The sequence below is a fragment of the Psittacula echo genome, assembly GCF_963264785.1.
Source record: "Psittacula echo genome assembly, chromosome: 22".
In the NCBI taxonomy this organism is placed as follows: Eukaryota; Metazoa; Chordata; class Aves; order Psittaciformes; family Psittacidae; genus Psittacula; species Psittacula echo.
This window is the reverse complement of record NC_137758.1, coordinates 777,057-790,310: the sequence shown is the minus strand read 5'-3', so window position 1 is coordinate 790,310 and position 13,254 is coordinate 777,057. Positions and strand designations below refer to the sequence as shown.

General features: G+C 50.7%; 1 protein-coding gene across 1 annotated transcript in view; it reads right to left on the bottom strand.

Annotated features, from left to right (window-relative positions):
• Window positions 1-521: 521 nt before the first annotated feature.
• Window positions 522-13,254, bottom strand: part of IGFN1 (immunoglobulin like and fibronectin type III domain containing 1) — a gene marked incomplete at both ends in the record, with an annotated part of 52,801 nt that continues 40,068 nt past the window's right edge. Inside the window, 8 exons of the mRNA XM_080632898.1 lie at window positions 522-760; window positions 1,688-1,771; window positions 3,004-3,103; window positions 3,722-3,838; window positions 5,556-5,602; window positions 11,000-11,326; window positions 11,582-11,881; window positions 12,440-12,635. Of these exons, the coding sequence (XP_080489024.1) occupies window positions 522-760; window positions 1,688-1,771; window positions 3,004-3,103; window positions 3,722-3,838; window positions 5,556-5,602; window positions 11,000-11,326; window positions 11,582-11,881; window positions 12,440-12,635 (1,410 nt within the window). The remainder of the gene's footprint in view (window positions 761-1,687; window positions 1,772-3,003; window positions 3,104-3,721; window positions 3,839-5,555; window positions 5,603-10,999; window positions 11,327-11,581; window positions 11,882-12,439; window positions 12,636-13,254) is intronic.

Sequence of the window (13,254 nt, the reverse complement as noted above, 5' to 3'; positions counted from 1 at the left end):
GGGCTCTGGTGATCTGAGGGTGTCGGGGCCGTCGCCGCGGTCCGGGATGCATGTGCATCGCATGGCGATGCCGTGACTCACGGCCCCGCGCCCCACACGGGACACACCTTGCGCATCTGCCCTCTTCAAAGCATTTTTGTGCGAGTTCCTGGGATTCCTGCCAGCGCGCTGATCGCAATCAAAGGGCTCGCTGGCCCAGCGCTGCTCCCAGAGCCGTGCAGGGCTCGCTGTTCCAACTTGTCAGGCACTCCTCAGCTGGAAGTGGATACGGGCTGCTGTGAAATCTGCCACGGGAGAGCAGTTGGCTCCCAAGTCTGGAGGCAGGGAGTCCTGCTGTGGTATTCCTTTAGCACCCAGGGTTGCTTCGTCCTCAGGGCGGGTGGTGATGAGGAGGGACAGAGGTAAAGGTGCTGGGAATTCCCTGTATTTGCCTTTGAGCCTTGCCACAGCAGAGCGGAGGCTTCCCAGAGCCTGGCACGGTTTCTCCATGGGGAAACCTTGCTCTGCAGATTTGCAAAGCCTCAGTTTTGCTCTGCTCTCATGAAAGGTTCTCTTTCTTCCGTGAGACCAGAAAGCACCACCGGAACGGGGCAGATGGAGAGCTCAGACCCAACAGGGCAACCAGGATCCAGCAGAAAGCGAGCATGGAGCTGCCAGGCTGAGGGAAGCCATGCAGAAGCCTGCTGAGACATGCGGGCAGATTGCTCTTGAGCAAAGCCTTCCCTCCGCTCCTTCACACACGTGTGGCACTCAGGTGGTGCTGCAGGAGGATGAGGAGGTTGGGCAGATCATGGGCTGGCCCTTGGCAAAGCAGGTAGGCTTCACCAAGCCCCAGAGGTCTCCTGTTGTGGATGGGAGCTTAGGTGAGGACACTAAGGAAGGATCATTCACACAGAGCAGCTGTGAGGCTACATGCAGCCAGATGAAAGCATTGCGTAATGGAGATAGAGTACCTGGGAACTAAGTCAATGCATCATTAAGGTGTGTCCTAACAGAAACATGGAACAATTGAGATAGGAAGAGGCTGACCTTCTGCCCAAACACAGCCAGCTTTGCTGGGCCGGGTCAGGATCCAGTTGCTCCAGACCTTGTCCAGTTGAGGTTGGATGGTGATCCCGCAGCCTCTCTCCCAGGGTTTGACTTCCCTCATAGTGGATTTTTTTTCCAGGTATCTAAAAGGAATTTCCCATGTCCCAGCTTGTTCTCACTGCCTCTTTTCTTCTCCCCATGCACCTCTGAAGATTGGCTCCATCTTCTCTGCACCCTCCAGTTAATTCACTGCATAAAGCATAAGATCCCTCTAAATTTTCCCTCATTCAATCTGAACCAATGCACCTCTCCCAGCCTTTCTTTGTGTACCCTGAGCTCCACTCCTGACCATCCTGGGGGGCTGGAGAGCAGGACAAGCCCTTGCCCTTGCCAACTGGACCTCCTTGGCCTCATATTCTTGGTTCCCTGCTTTTGTTGCCTCTGCGGCAGATGGCTCATGTAATGCACAGGAGGGAACACAAAGTAGGGCAGGACATTTGTGGGCTGGAGACCACCCTTCAAGCTCTGTGAGGGAACCTGCGGGTGCCCGACAGCAGGTCCAGACTCAGTTGCTATCCAGGCTGAGGGTACAGGTTGTCCCTTCTGCCCTTCCCTACACTCAGACATCCCCAGCCAAACAGCACATCCCAGATCCCACCTTTGATGAACAACAGCATCGCAGCTCTGAACTGCTCACAGTTGTCAGCAGCTAAAAAGGGAGGTGCTGTGGCCAGCAGGTACTCTGGAAACAAGCACCAGGGGTGAGCATGCAGTGGCAGGGAAGGGCAGGCACCAGGGAGGTGCCCTGGGTGGAGAGAATGGTGATGGAGAACAAGGAGCTCTGCTTTCCCCCCAGGAGAAGGCTATCAAAGAGGCCAATCCACCCAGTTTAGTCTCTTTGTGTCCCCATCTCACTTGAGGAGCCTCCGCAAAATTGGTCAAGGAGCTGCTGACCTCCTCCCATCTCTACCCAGTACCGTCTGCTATGGCAATAACCAGTTCAGGGCAAGCTCAGCCTGTGGTTGTCTCTTCGCCCATCTCTGTGAAGGGAGAGATGCTTCACACCAAGACTCACCATGTGGGAACCTGTGGCAAAGCCTCTCCTTGCTATGGTCCTTGCCCAGCAGCTCAAGGGTAAAGTTTGTGACAGGGTTTGAGGGAGTCTGGGATAACAGATTCCTTTGCAGAGCCCCAGGAGGCTGCATGAGATCCCAGCTCACGATCCCTAGGGCTGGCCTCTCCCAAGGTCTTCCCTGGTGCACCACAGTGTAGGCTGTTAATCTGCAGGAGAGGATATGTGGGAGGAGATGGGTGCAATGAGGGACACCTTGTGCTCATGGCACTTACCTGTGGTGATGCTGAAGCTTGTTCTTGGGGACCAGTTACATGGGGTTGCTGCAAGAGGCTTCCCTTGAAAGTGGGCAATGCTGCTGAGGCAAGCATGGGAGGTTGTTCTGCATGCCTGTGTCATGGTACCCCCACCACATCCATCCATGTGCACGCCAGGCTGGGGTCTCAAGGCTGTTTGTGAGGATGTGCCAGCCCCTCAGCATGGTTGCGTGTCCACTGCAGGCTGCCAAGCGACAGTGAGTTCTGCTTGACTGTGCCCAGAAGACCTGACAGCCTTTGTGGTAGGCACCTTCTCCCTAGTTTCATCTACCTACCTGCTCCATTTCTGTAGGTCACCAGCCTAGAACCTGACCAGTGCCTCTCTTGCTTCTAGATATTTAAGGAGTTGAAAAGCCATCCCTTTCCATGTCACCCTATTTCTGGCAGGTCCTAAGGGAGCTGGTTGTTAAAGAAGGCAGTGCCTGAGGATGACTGGGGTTGGAATAACCACGCTCAGACCAGGGAGAATAGCCCACACTGCCATGGAAAATCCCAGAGATAACTGAAGTGTGTCTCAGGGGCCCTGTGGGGTGCATGAGAGTTACCTGGGTGGTGCCTTGTCAGTGCATTCAAGTCAGGTCCTACCAGGTGCATCTGCTGCTTCCAAGGCTGGTGGAGGGAGGGCAGTGGTGTGGGACTCCATCTCCAGCAGTGATGCTGCCAGGTCCAGGACCATATAAATGCACTGTACAAGAAGTGAAGGAGAGGGCTTGAGCCCACCATAAATGAAGACAAAGCCCAGGGAGATGGCTGCATGCAGTTTATTCTGCCTCCTGGCTAATGGCTGTGTCCTGGCTCCACATTCTGGCAGCCCCATGACGGGGCTGGCAAGTCCAAGGTGGGGTCAGGGGCAGAAACTGCACTTGGCTCTCAGTTGGGGTCTGATGCCTTAACCACGACACAAAATCAAGGAGGACAACAGGAGGCTCCTCCTACCATTTCCTAGGCTGCCAAAGCCCAAGTGAGACGTCTCGTTGTCCAGTGCTATCTCCCTTTTCCAAGTCTTCCGTAGGATGCAATAAGCTACCACGTGCATGTAAGTGTCACTGCCCATCACTAGGGGAATATCATAGAGATGTTTAGGTTGGAAGGTCTTTGAGAGGTCCTGAGTCATGGTCAAAGTAGCGCTCACTGCAAAGCCAGCTCAGGTCGCTCCAGTCCTTGCCCAGCTGAGTTTTGAGTATCTTCAATAAGAGATCCCACCCCAGGGCTGCATGTCTCTTATGGGAAAAACCTTGTTCTTTACGTGCATTGAAATCATCCCTGCTGCAGCTTCTGCATGGTGTCACTTGTCCCTTCTCACCTTGAAGACGACCTGGCTCTTTCTTCTGTGGTTGAGGAAGGCTCCTGGGTAATCTCTGATCATCCAGGCTGAAGACACCACCTCCTCCATCCTCCCCATACCTGCTGTGCTCTGGCCCTGAAGAGAAAAGTGGGGTTTTAAGCGAGTTGACCAGCAGCTCCATGGGCATATGGAGAGCTTCAGTGCGCAGACTGGGGCTGGATGATAACTCTGCAGCCGAACATGGTCCTTCTTAACTCCAGAGTCCTCCACGGCACCTGGGGGGCTGCAAACATCCCTGTGAAAGGGTAGGAATGAGCAGCCTGGCACTAAAACTGTGGCTCCCACTGGGGTCTACCACATCTGTTTGCCATGGCTGTGGAACTCAAAGCCAGCGCCCTGCAGTGTGAAGATGCTGAGGCTGAAGAGGAAGTTCACCACTTCTGTGACACCAGAAAGCAATTCCTCTTTGCTTTAAAGACACTGTAACTGCTGGGGTTATCACATACCATTTCATTCCAATTAAAGCATTAAGGACTGCTCTACTGCTTAGGAATGACTGAAAACCAGTATCTCACCTTACTTCTGGAGAACAAAGCATCTCATCCTCCTCTTGCAGTCAGAACAGGCGGACATTCTGTACAAAGGTTTCACCTAGAAAACCAAGGATGTTTCAGTAGTTATTCGGTAGCACCTGCCCTCCATAATCTCCAATATAAGTTGATTTGACAAAGCACAGTGAAATTCAGACCTCTCTGTGCAGAAATGGGGTTTGACACCATTTTTCCAGGCAGCTTTACCCCACGTTCTACTTGAGGTCTCATGTGCAGGAAATTTCCTGCCCCCATGGGTAATAAAAGGGAGAGGAAAGGGCACCTTGCTGCAGCCCAGCAGGAGCTTTGGGAGGAGGACAACCTCCTTGGGAAGGGAAACTACTTGTCCTTGGCACAGCAAATGGAATTCAAAGTGTTTGAACTGGCTGTGGGAAGGAAAAGAGGGCACCTTTGCAACTAGAACACCTCCTTGGCTCTGGGCAGTACAAAACGTCCTGTCCCAAGAGATGGGAGACAGAAGCCTTGGCCAAGGGACTCCCATCTGGATGTCCCAGGGGTCCTCCCTGCTCAGCAACATGGTCAGAATCATTGCGTAATGAAAGAGGGACAGGGATTAATCCTGGTTCTGAGGCAGGCAGCGTGGACAGGCTCTCAGCCAGCGTGCTTGGGGACATTCCTCTTCAGAGCAGGCTGCATCTACAGATCATGCTCGTTGGACTCCCATGGTGGCCAACAACGTTGTTATTATTATTATTGTATTATTATTTTTATTCTTAGGGTTCTTTCTGTGTGGGGTGGGGGTTTTATAGCACAAACCCCAGGATGTGTCCTGGAGGGAGCTGGCTGAAATAACTCAAAACAAAGCTGAAGAGTGAGATAATGATGGAGGAGCCTGGGTCGGGAGTGGAGCTGCTCCCTGGACCCCCCCCTTGACAGCACACAGGGACAGGTGGGTCACTGCAGCTCCATGTCAGGACACAAACACACAGGAGATGATCCATGCATGGCTCAGGTTTCTCTAAGGTCCTCACTGACCTGAAAAGCTCAATAGCCCCAACAGAGCTGCTGGAATGGCCTCTGCAGCATCACAACAGCATCTCCCCTCAGGGCCACACAGGAAACACAATTGTCCTAAAGGCTCAGCGTTGTCCAAGGGCTGCACAGCCCAACTGTCACCCCGCACCAACTGATGACCAGGTCTTTCCTGGTGGCTGGGGGTAACTGTGCAGTCAGCACCCATCCCTGGTGCCCAACCCCTGCTGCCCAGGCACTCCAGGGTTGTCAGCATGAAGTTCACTCACATATTTGATTGCATTAAAGGCAATGAGCTCCTCTCCAGGCCAGTTTTCTAGAAGGGTGGACAGGAGAGGTGGTGCAGCCCTGTTCAGGCATATGCATGGGCCCTCTCCTGTAGACTGGCTGCCCTCTGGACCAAGGCTCCCAAAGCTCTGATTTGCCTCGCCGGACGAGTTCCCAAAAGCCAGCTATCAGCGCCTTGCTCCTAAACACGTGCCCCTGTAATAGAGGCAGTTTATCCTCTGCTAGAATTGAGCAACTCGAGCCTCCTCTTGCATTACGGAGCCTTTCAAGCATCGTTTGATAAGCACTATGAGCGCAGCTCCTCAGGCATTGCTACATCTTTTGGCGTGCTTTGCCCTGCCAAAACTGTGTTTCAAGCTAGCTATAAATTATGCTTCATGGTCGGCTTTCATCTGCTCGCCATGCAACGGGTGAGAACAAAGGCCACTACGTGCCACACCAAGGCAGAAGAGCCGAGGGCCGGGTGGAGGCAGAGGCAATGCAGGCGGCTGGAGGAGGCAAAACAACCTCAGTCCGCTGCCAGGGATGTGGAAAGCTGGGGCTGTGCTGGGAATGGCGGGTGAGGGAGAGGAGGGGAAAGAGGGCAGAGAAACCTGGGTTTGCCTGCCCGGCGCTAAGCGGTTACAGCAGGCAAGGGGGAGGCAGCCACCGTCCCAACCCAAGGGTCAGTGCAGAGGGCAGGCGGCTGCACATGGACAGCAGAGCTGTAGACACAAAGAGCTGCACCTCCGGAAGCTCCGGCTGCTCCAAGGCCACCTTAAAGGGAATGGCAATGCCCAGCCCAGAGGTTTGGACCGGGTCAGAGTGAGCAAGGAGATGCCACCTGCAGGGTAACAGAACTTCATAGGTCAGTGCCTCTGGGTCTGACATGCAGATCTGCAGCTGCTGGGGAAGGCTAAGCCTGCTGAGGGTGAGGAGGAGCCAGTGTCACCGGCGAGGCTGAAGGAAGCAGCCAGCACAAGCACATTGCAGCGTGCTCCTCTGGGGGATTTCACTCTCATTTCATCTCGGTACCATCCCTTTTGGGCCAGCTCTCCAATAGCTCTGACCCCCTGGAGGACTACAGCAGCCACCCAGTGGCAGAGCTGGGCAGAGGGAAAGGGCTAAAGGTGGAGGCCTCTTAAATCCCTGTTTACAGCAAGAATAGCAGATGAGCTGCATTAACACTGTGATGGTTTCCCCATCACCCACATCCCAGCTCCTTGGGGCTTAACAGGCTCTTTTCTGTGAGTTAAGGTACTTCCTGAGGCTGCTCTCAGAGCAACTGAGCGCACACAGCATCACCTCCACTGAGCTGGTGCTGCTGCATCCTGCCTTAAAATGAGACTTGAACAACAGTGAGCTCCATCAGATAGAGCAGCACCCAGGTTAACCACACACCTATGGCCCACAGACCATGCTCAGCGGTCACACAGGTGAAGATCCTGTCCACACTGTGTTCATCTCACTGACTTCATCAGTGAACAGCCAACTCCATCCCTGCTGCAATGGTTTGGTTTTGTTTAACATGGTACCAGGTCCAGAAGTAAGATTAGGCAGGGAATTCGAGCATCAGCCCCTTCACGCTCCACTCTGCCAGTTCAGAACACGCTTGCTGCCAGGCTGACAGCTCCCATGGGGAATGGCAAACAGCATTAAAGGACAAAAGTCTTACCTGATATTGAGAAAGGGAGCCCATGGAAGACAACGGAGACCAGGGTAGTTCTCCCACCTAGAGCAGGACACTGAGCTGGACCTTAGCAAAGCCATGGCCTCATCCTGCCCCAACACATAACACTGCCCAGTGCTGGTAACCACAGAGTCATGTAAACCACAGCGGCTTGTGTGCATCCATGCTCTGCTCCCAGATCTCCATCCTCCAGCCACACCATCATGGAATAGAGGGAATGCAGCAGGACATGCGCCAGGGTACCACGGCTGCGCGCTTCCATGCAGGTTGAATTCCTGCCTTGGTGCAGCCTGCAAGCCCCTCTGCATGGGGCGTAAGTGGCTTCCTTACCCACCTCTGGGACTCCAGCAGCAGCCGCCTCCTGGTCTGCATCTCCAGCCCAGCTGCACTGTCTCTGCTCAGGAGCAAAGGGAGGTTTGAGACAGGCTTTGGAAGCAGAGGTGATGATCCCAAATGCCCTCATCCCTCTCCAGATTTCTTGTCAGCCCCCTTTAGGTACTGAATGATGTTTGGATCTAAGCTACAGGAGCACACAGAAAGGCAAGATCCTCAATGATCTGAGGGTGACGCTCCCTTGAGTGTACTCCTGCCATAACCTCATAACCCATGAAAGAAGTGTTCAGGCCTTTAGCTCGAGGTAAGACATTGCCAATGGCAGCTCTTAAATGGAGTTTCATGGGAGATCTAAAGCTTCTCAGGCCTCTGAAGGAGCTGGAACCACAGAACTCCTGCACTGTAGAAGCCTGGGGAGACCTGGAGGGCTCTGCAGTCCTACAGCACCACACCCTGGAGATGAAGGGATGGGACCAGCTGAGCAGCCAAGGGAGGAGCAAGGGCAGAAGCTGGGCCCCGATGGAAAACAACACTTAGTGGGGAGCAGGCCTGGGTTATCACACACTGTGAATAAACTGATCCTTGCTGAAGGTTAGCATGCCACATGCGCGTTCCTGGCAGCAGCTGGTAGTGATAGCTTCAAGGAAGAGGCATGAGATCACTTGCTATGGGTACATCCTCAGCAGCAAGTGGCTGCCTCATGCCACCGTGCACATGCTTATGTTCTTTTGAGCCTAGTTAGCCTGAGGAGAGCCTGCACCACTCTGCCACCCCATCAGCACGGGCACAGATGAGCAAGAACCAAACTTGTAAAAGCCTTGTAGCTATTCTCCTGCTCCCCCCAGGTGAAACAGGAACCTACCCACACAACACAGGGTGAGGGGTGAGCTCACACAGCCATTACAGGGCTGACAGGGATTGCAGTCAGGAATTGGCTGTGCTTGCTTCTCCAAAATAAAAAAAACTTACTCTTGATGGATTTGCCTGAATTACGGTTTAATTTCATAATCTACTGTTGCTTTGTCTACAACGTTGTACAAAATAGCAGCAGAAAGAACACTTCAGCCCCACATAAAGTTTGACTGGGTCTGAGGATCCAGTGCCTTTTGAGTCTTTGATCTACGCTCTCCTGTTGTCTAGATGCTGTCAAAGTACCTTGGGTGCTAACGCTCCAGTGCTATATGTTCATACAGTCCTCATAACATTTGTGCTTTCCAGTCTCCTCCTCCACTCAGTGATGGCATTCCCCAGCCATGGCAGAAGATCTCTGGTGGTACCTCATCTTTCTGGTCAAACATGACAGATTTTGAACCTCTTTTTGCATTAAGCAAAAACATTCCAGCAAGAACATGAGGTAGGGGCAGATCTGTTTCAAAGGTGATGGTTTAGGACAGATACATCCTGGTTTACAGCACTTGCGATAGTAGATTTTCTAAGTACAGCATTGATCTGCACACACTAATACAATTGGTTCTAGATTTCCAGTCATTCCCATCAATGAATTTTCACTGGGAGTAGCACTACCCCATGTTGGCCGATCTGAGAATGTATCCCTTTAGAGCCCAGATAAAATTAGCAGGCAGATCCTGGTTTCAGCTTCGAAGTTAAGGAAAATAAAACACTTGGCTGCTACTGGAGGTGGAATAAATGCAGAACACGATTAGGAAACCTGCTGAGAAATACATGGAATCTGAAATGATTGCTTTGGATTAGAAAATCACGCACTAAAAGGCTTCATTGATCTCTGGTGACAAGAAATACTCTAGCTGCAGCCTGCCAGCAGGTGAGTGGGGTGGCAGAATGATCTCTCCTGCCTGTGTTCTCCATGGGAAGCTTCATTTTGGCCAATTATTTTTCCTCTCATCTTCTGTGTTCCTGAGGCTTCTAATTGTGCTTTGAAGGTCTAGTGGAAAGCCATGATCATTACAAAGAGATACACTTCTTTTAATGCTTTCCCCCCCCATTTTGGCTATGGTGCAGCATCATGTTCCAAATGCAACTACTGGATCTGAAAACGAAAGCACTCGGACTATAATACACATCTGTAAATAAAGACATAGCCTTTGCGTAGACCAGTTCTCAATGAAACCCTTCATATTTACACAGCAGTGCAGGGATGGTCTCAGGAAGGTCATGCTACAGGGTGGAGTCTGAAAAGAAGAGAAAGAAGTAGCTCAATATTGTAATAAGGGAGATGTTTGCAAAAGGATTACAGGGATTGAACTGACCCATTTCTTCACTCATATAATCCCACCAGGGTATTCTCAATTGCATTAAAAGGAAAATATTTGACTCAAAGTAAAGGATATTTCAGAATGAACTGAGTAAAATTGCCAGCAGTATTTATCTATAAGTATAACCCACCATCAGCAACAAGAACAGCTACAAGAGCACAATCCTCACTTGGAGCATTGTGCGCAGTTCTGGTGTCCTCAACATGAAAAGGACATGGAACTGTTGGAACAAGCCCAGAGGAGGCCACAGGGATGATCAGGGGCTGGAGCAGCTCCTGTATGGAGCCAGGCTGAGAAAGTTGGGGCTGTTCAGCCTGGAGAAGAGAAGGCTGCGTGGAGACCTCAGAGCAGCCTCCAGTATCTGAAGGGGGGCTACAAGGATGCTGGGGATGGACTGTTCATTAAGGACTGTAGTGACAGGACAAGGGGTAACGGGTTCAAACTGAAACAGGGGAAGTTTAGATTGGATCTAAGGAAGAAATTCTTTACTGTGAGGGTGGTGAGGCACTGGAATGGGTTGCCCAGGGAAGCTGTGAATGCTCCATCTCTGGCAGTGTTCAAGGTCAGGTTGGATGAGGCCTTGGGTGCCATGGTTTAGTGTGAGGTGTCCCTGCCCATGGCAGGGGGGTTGGAACCGGATGATCTTAAGGTCTTTCCAACCCCAGCTATTCTATGATTCTATGATCAGTCCTATCTTCAGTCAACCACACTGATTCTCTATTCACATCAGGATGGCCCTATTCAACTTACACCTCATCCCTCTCTTTCCTCCTTTCTCATTCCTTTCTGCCACATAACACCAGCTCTTTCCTCACTGCTTCACCCAACCTTGCACATCTTGCAGGACCTTCTGCTCTGCAGCTCCTGCACTAGAGAAACATCAGACATTATCTTAACAAATGAAGGTGGGATATTTCCTTCTAAAAGATTTGCACATGGTCAACCAGAACTCCTGGATCAGGTAGGAATCAAGTGCTTTTCTCATGCCTGCCTTTTCATTTCTATTTCATTTCATAGTTGATGACTAGTAAGATAATTAAAAATTCAATGAAGCAGTCCAAATATCCACTGCCTTACGGGAGATGGCTCTTGCCACTAAATAAAGCTGCATGGCTACCATTTTAAGGCATCTTAACAGCAGCGATGTATCTTGACATGCAGGAAGAGGAGCATTGAAGATTGTTGTTACCTTTAATAGTGAGGAAGGCTTTGCTGAACGCACGGCCCGATTCGTTCGTGGCTTCTACCATATATTCTCCTTCATCCTGTTTCGTGACACCCAGGACGACCAGGGAGCAGACTCCAAAGTCGTTCGTGCAAAAATAGGTGGGATCATTGGAGAGGTCTCTACTGTCCTTGTACCACCTGATCTTTGGAGCTGGATGGCCTCCAACCGCACAGCTCATGTGGCACTCGCTGCCGGTGGTCACCACATGAGGCTTCAATGGGACAAGGAACCTCGGGGGCTGGTTTTGATTAACTCCCTTGTACTTCTGGGGTTTGACGTGAAACTCGGCTGTAAACGGAACAAGCAGCATAAAAACACAGCTCAGATACTGCTCCACAGCAAGAGAAGGCAGCAGTTAAACGATTGACTTTCAGTCATGGCACTTCCTTCCCTGCCACACCGGAAGGTCTTAGGGTGTCTCTGTGCATTCTCTAGGCAACTAAATGTTCCCAGGAGAGCACCCCCATTTCAGGATGATGTGTTAGAAACAATACAAGAAACAAAGCAGGACAGCACTCACAAACATCTGTAAAACTGATTTACCCTTGGGTTTCCGGATTCTCCAAGGCTGCACAGTTTCAGATGGACCACTGGTTCCCAAGTTATTTTTTGCCACAACTCTAAAGTAGTAGTCCCGGCCTGGGATCAGACGGGTGAATGTGAACTTGTTGGTGTAGATCAGGTCACCCACCACACGCCACATGCCCTTCTGTGATTCACGTTTCAGGACTGTGTAGTAGAGATCACTCTCCCATTTCTCGGATGCTGATGGCTCCCAGGTTACTGTCACTGTATTTGGCACATTCTCTTGCAGTTGAATAGGTCCAGGCGATTGTGGGATATCTGTCATATAAAAGCAAATAGTATCAAAGATGTAGGGAAAGTGGCACATTACAGAACTCTAAGAACTCGGAGTATATTCTAGTTCTGGGGGCTGAGTAAACAGCCTGGTCATTAGAAGGGACAAGATTTGATTCCTTCACCAGTCACACCAACTCATTCGCTATTAACTGCACTTCTGCCACGTTACATCTGCATTGCTTGGCTCTTCCCTTCTTATACGGAGGAGATGAGGGTGGTACAGTTAAATGTTTTCACCTCCTGGGGAGACAGCATATAGAGTTGTAGTAGCTATGACTAAATGTCCTACAGCCTGCTGCTGCCTAACCTTAGACTGTTACAAAGGGTAAGATCTGCTCTCCTGTGTTTTGCACTCCCCTATTTAAGCAAAGTCACTCGGGAAACCAGGTGTCATTTTAACCAGCGGATTGCTCTGTCCTGCAGACACCACCCAATCTCATGGAAAACTGCTCTTAACTGCACCAGTGCTCACCATGATCAGCTCAGTTTGTGGCCTATCTGCAGTAAATCTGCATGGATATCTGGTAGTGAGGGAGTCACCTGTAACTTGAACTTGGAAGCTGAATGTTTCTCTTTTCCCTAACCCATTCTGGAGCTCAACGGTGTAGGTGCCGCTGTCAGTGAACTCAGCTGCTCCAATCAGCAGCTGCGTGGTATCATCTTTGGTTTTTATTGTAGTCTGGCTTGGAAGAGGATGCCCATCCTTTAACCAGGTCACCACTGGGTCTGGAGACCCCTGTAAAGAAAAACACAAGTTATGGCCCACTTGGTTTGCCTCCAGATTGCAGCTTTAATTCTTTAGTTTCATTATCTTGCCCCAAATCGTAGAATCCCAGACTGGTTTGGGTTGGAAGGGACCTTAAAACTCCTCTAGTCCCAAAACCCCTGTCACGGGCAGGGACGCCTTTCACTAGAGCAGGTTGCTCAAAGTATACCTGCAAAAATGTGTACCTACATGGCACACTAAGGTAATATTTAGAAATATGGATCCAAGATGGACCTAACAGATCTAAAGAAAGGGCTGCTCCAAAGTTTCTTTGCAACTTTCTCTTTCTCTGTCTCTTTTAAGACTGTTATTGGAATAAGTTGTCCAGGTTAACCATGTCAAACAAGGTGTGCGACATCAGGACAAACATTTGACATCAGTAGTTAATATTTTCTACGGCTGGCTTTGGATAGAAGAAACATTCTCAAAGTCTTTGCTTCCATTATGCCATCTTTGGTCTCTCCTTTTCCGGATATCCCAGACTTTATCTGTGTTACTCCAAGCTCGTGTCTAAGCAGACAGGATTCCAATGCATCCATTCCTCGAGTCATATAGCTGAAGTCCTGCTGCTTAGTATTACAAACACAGT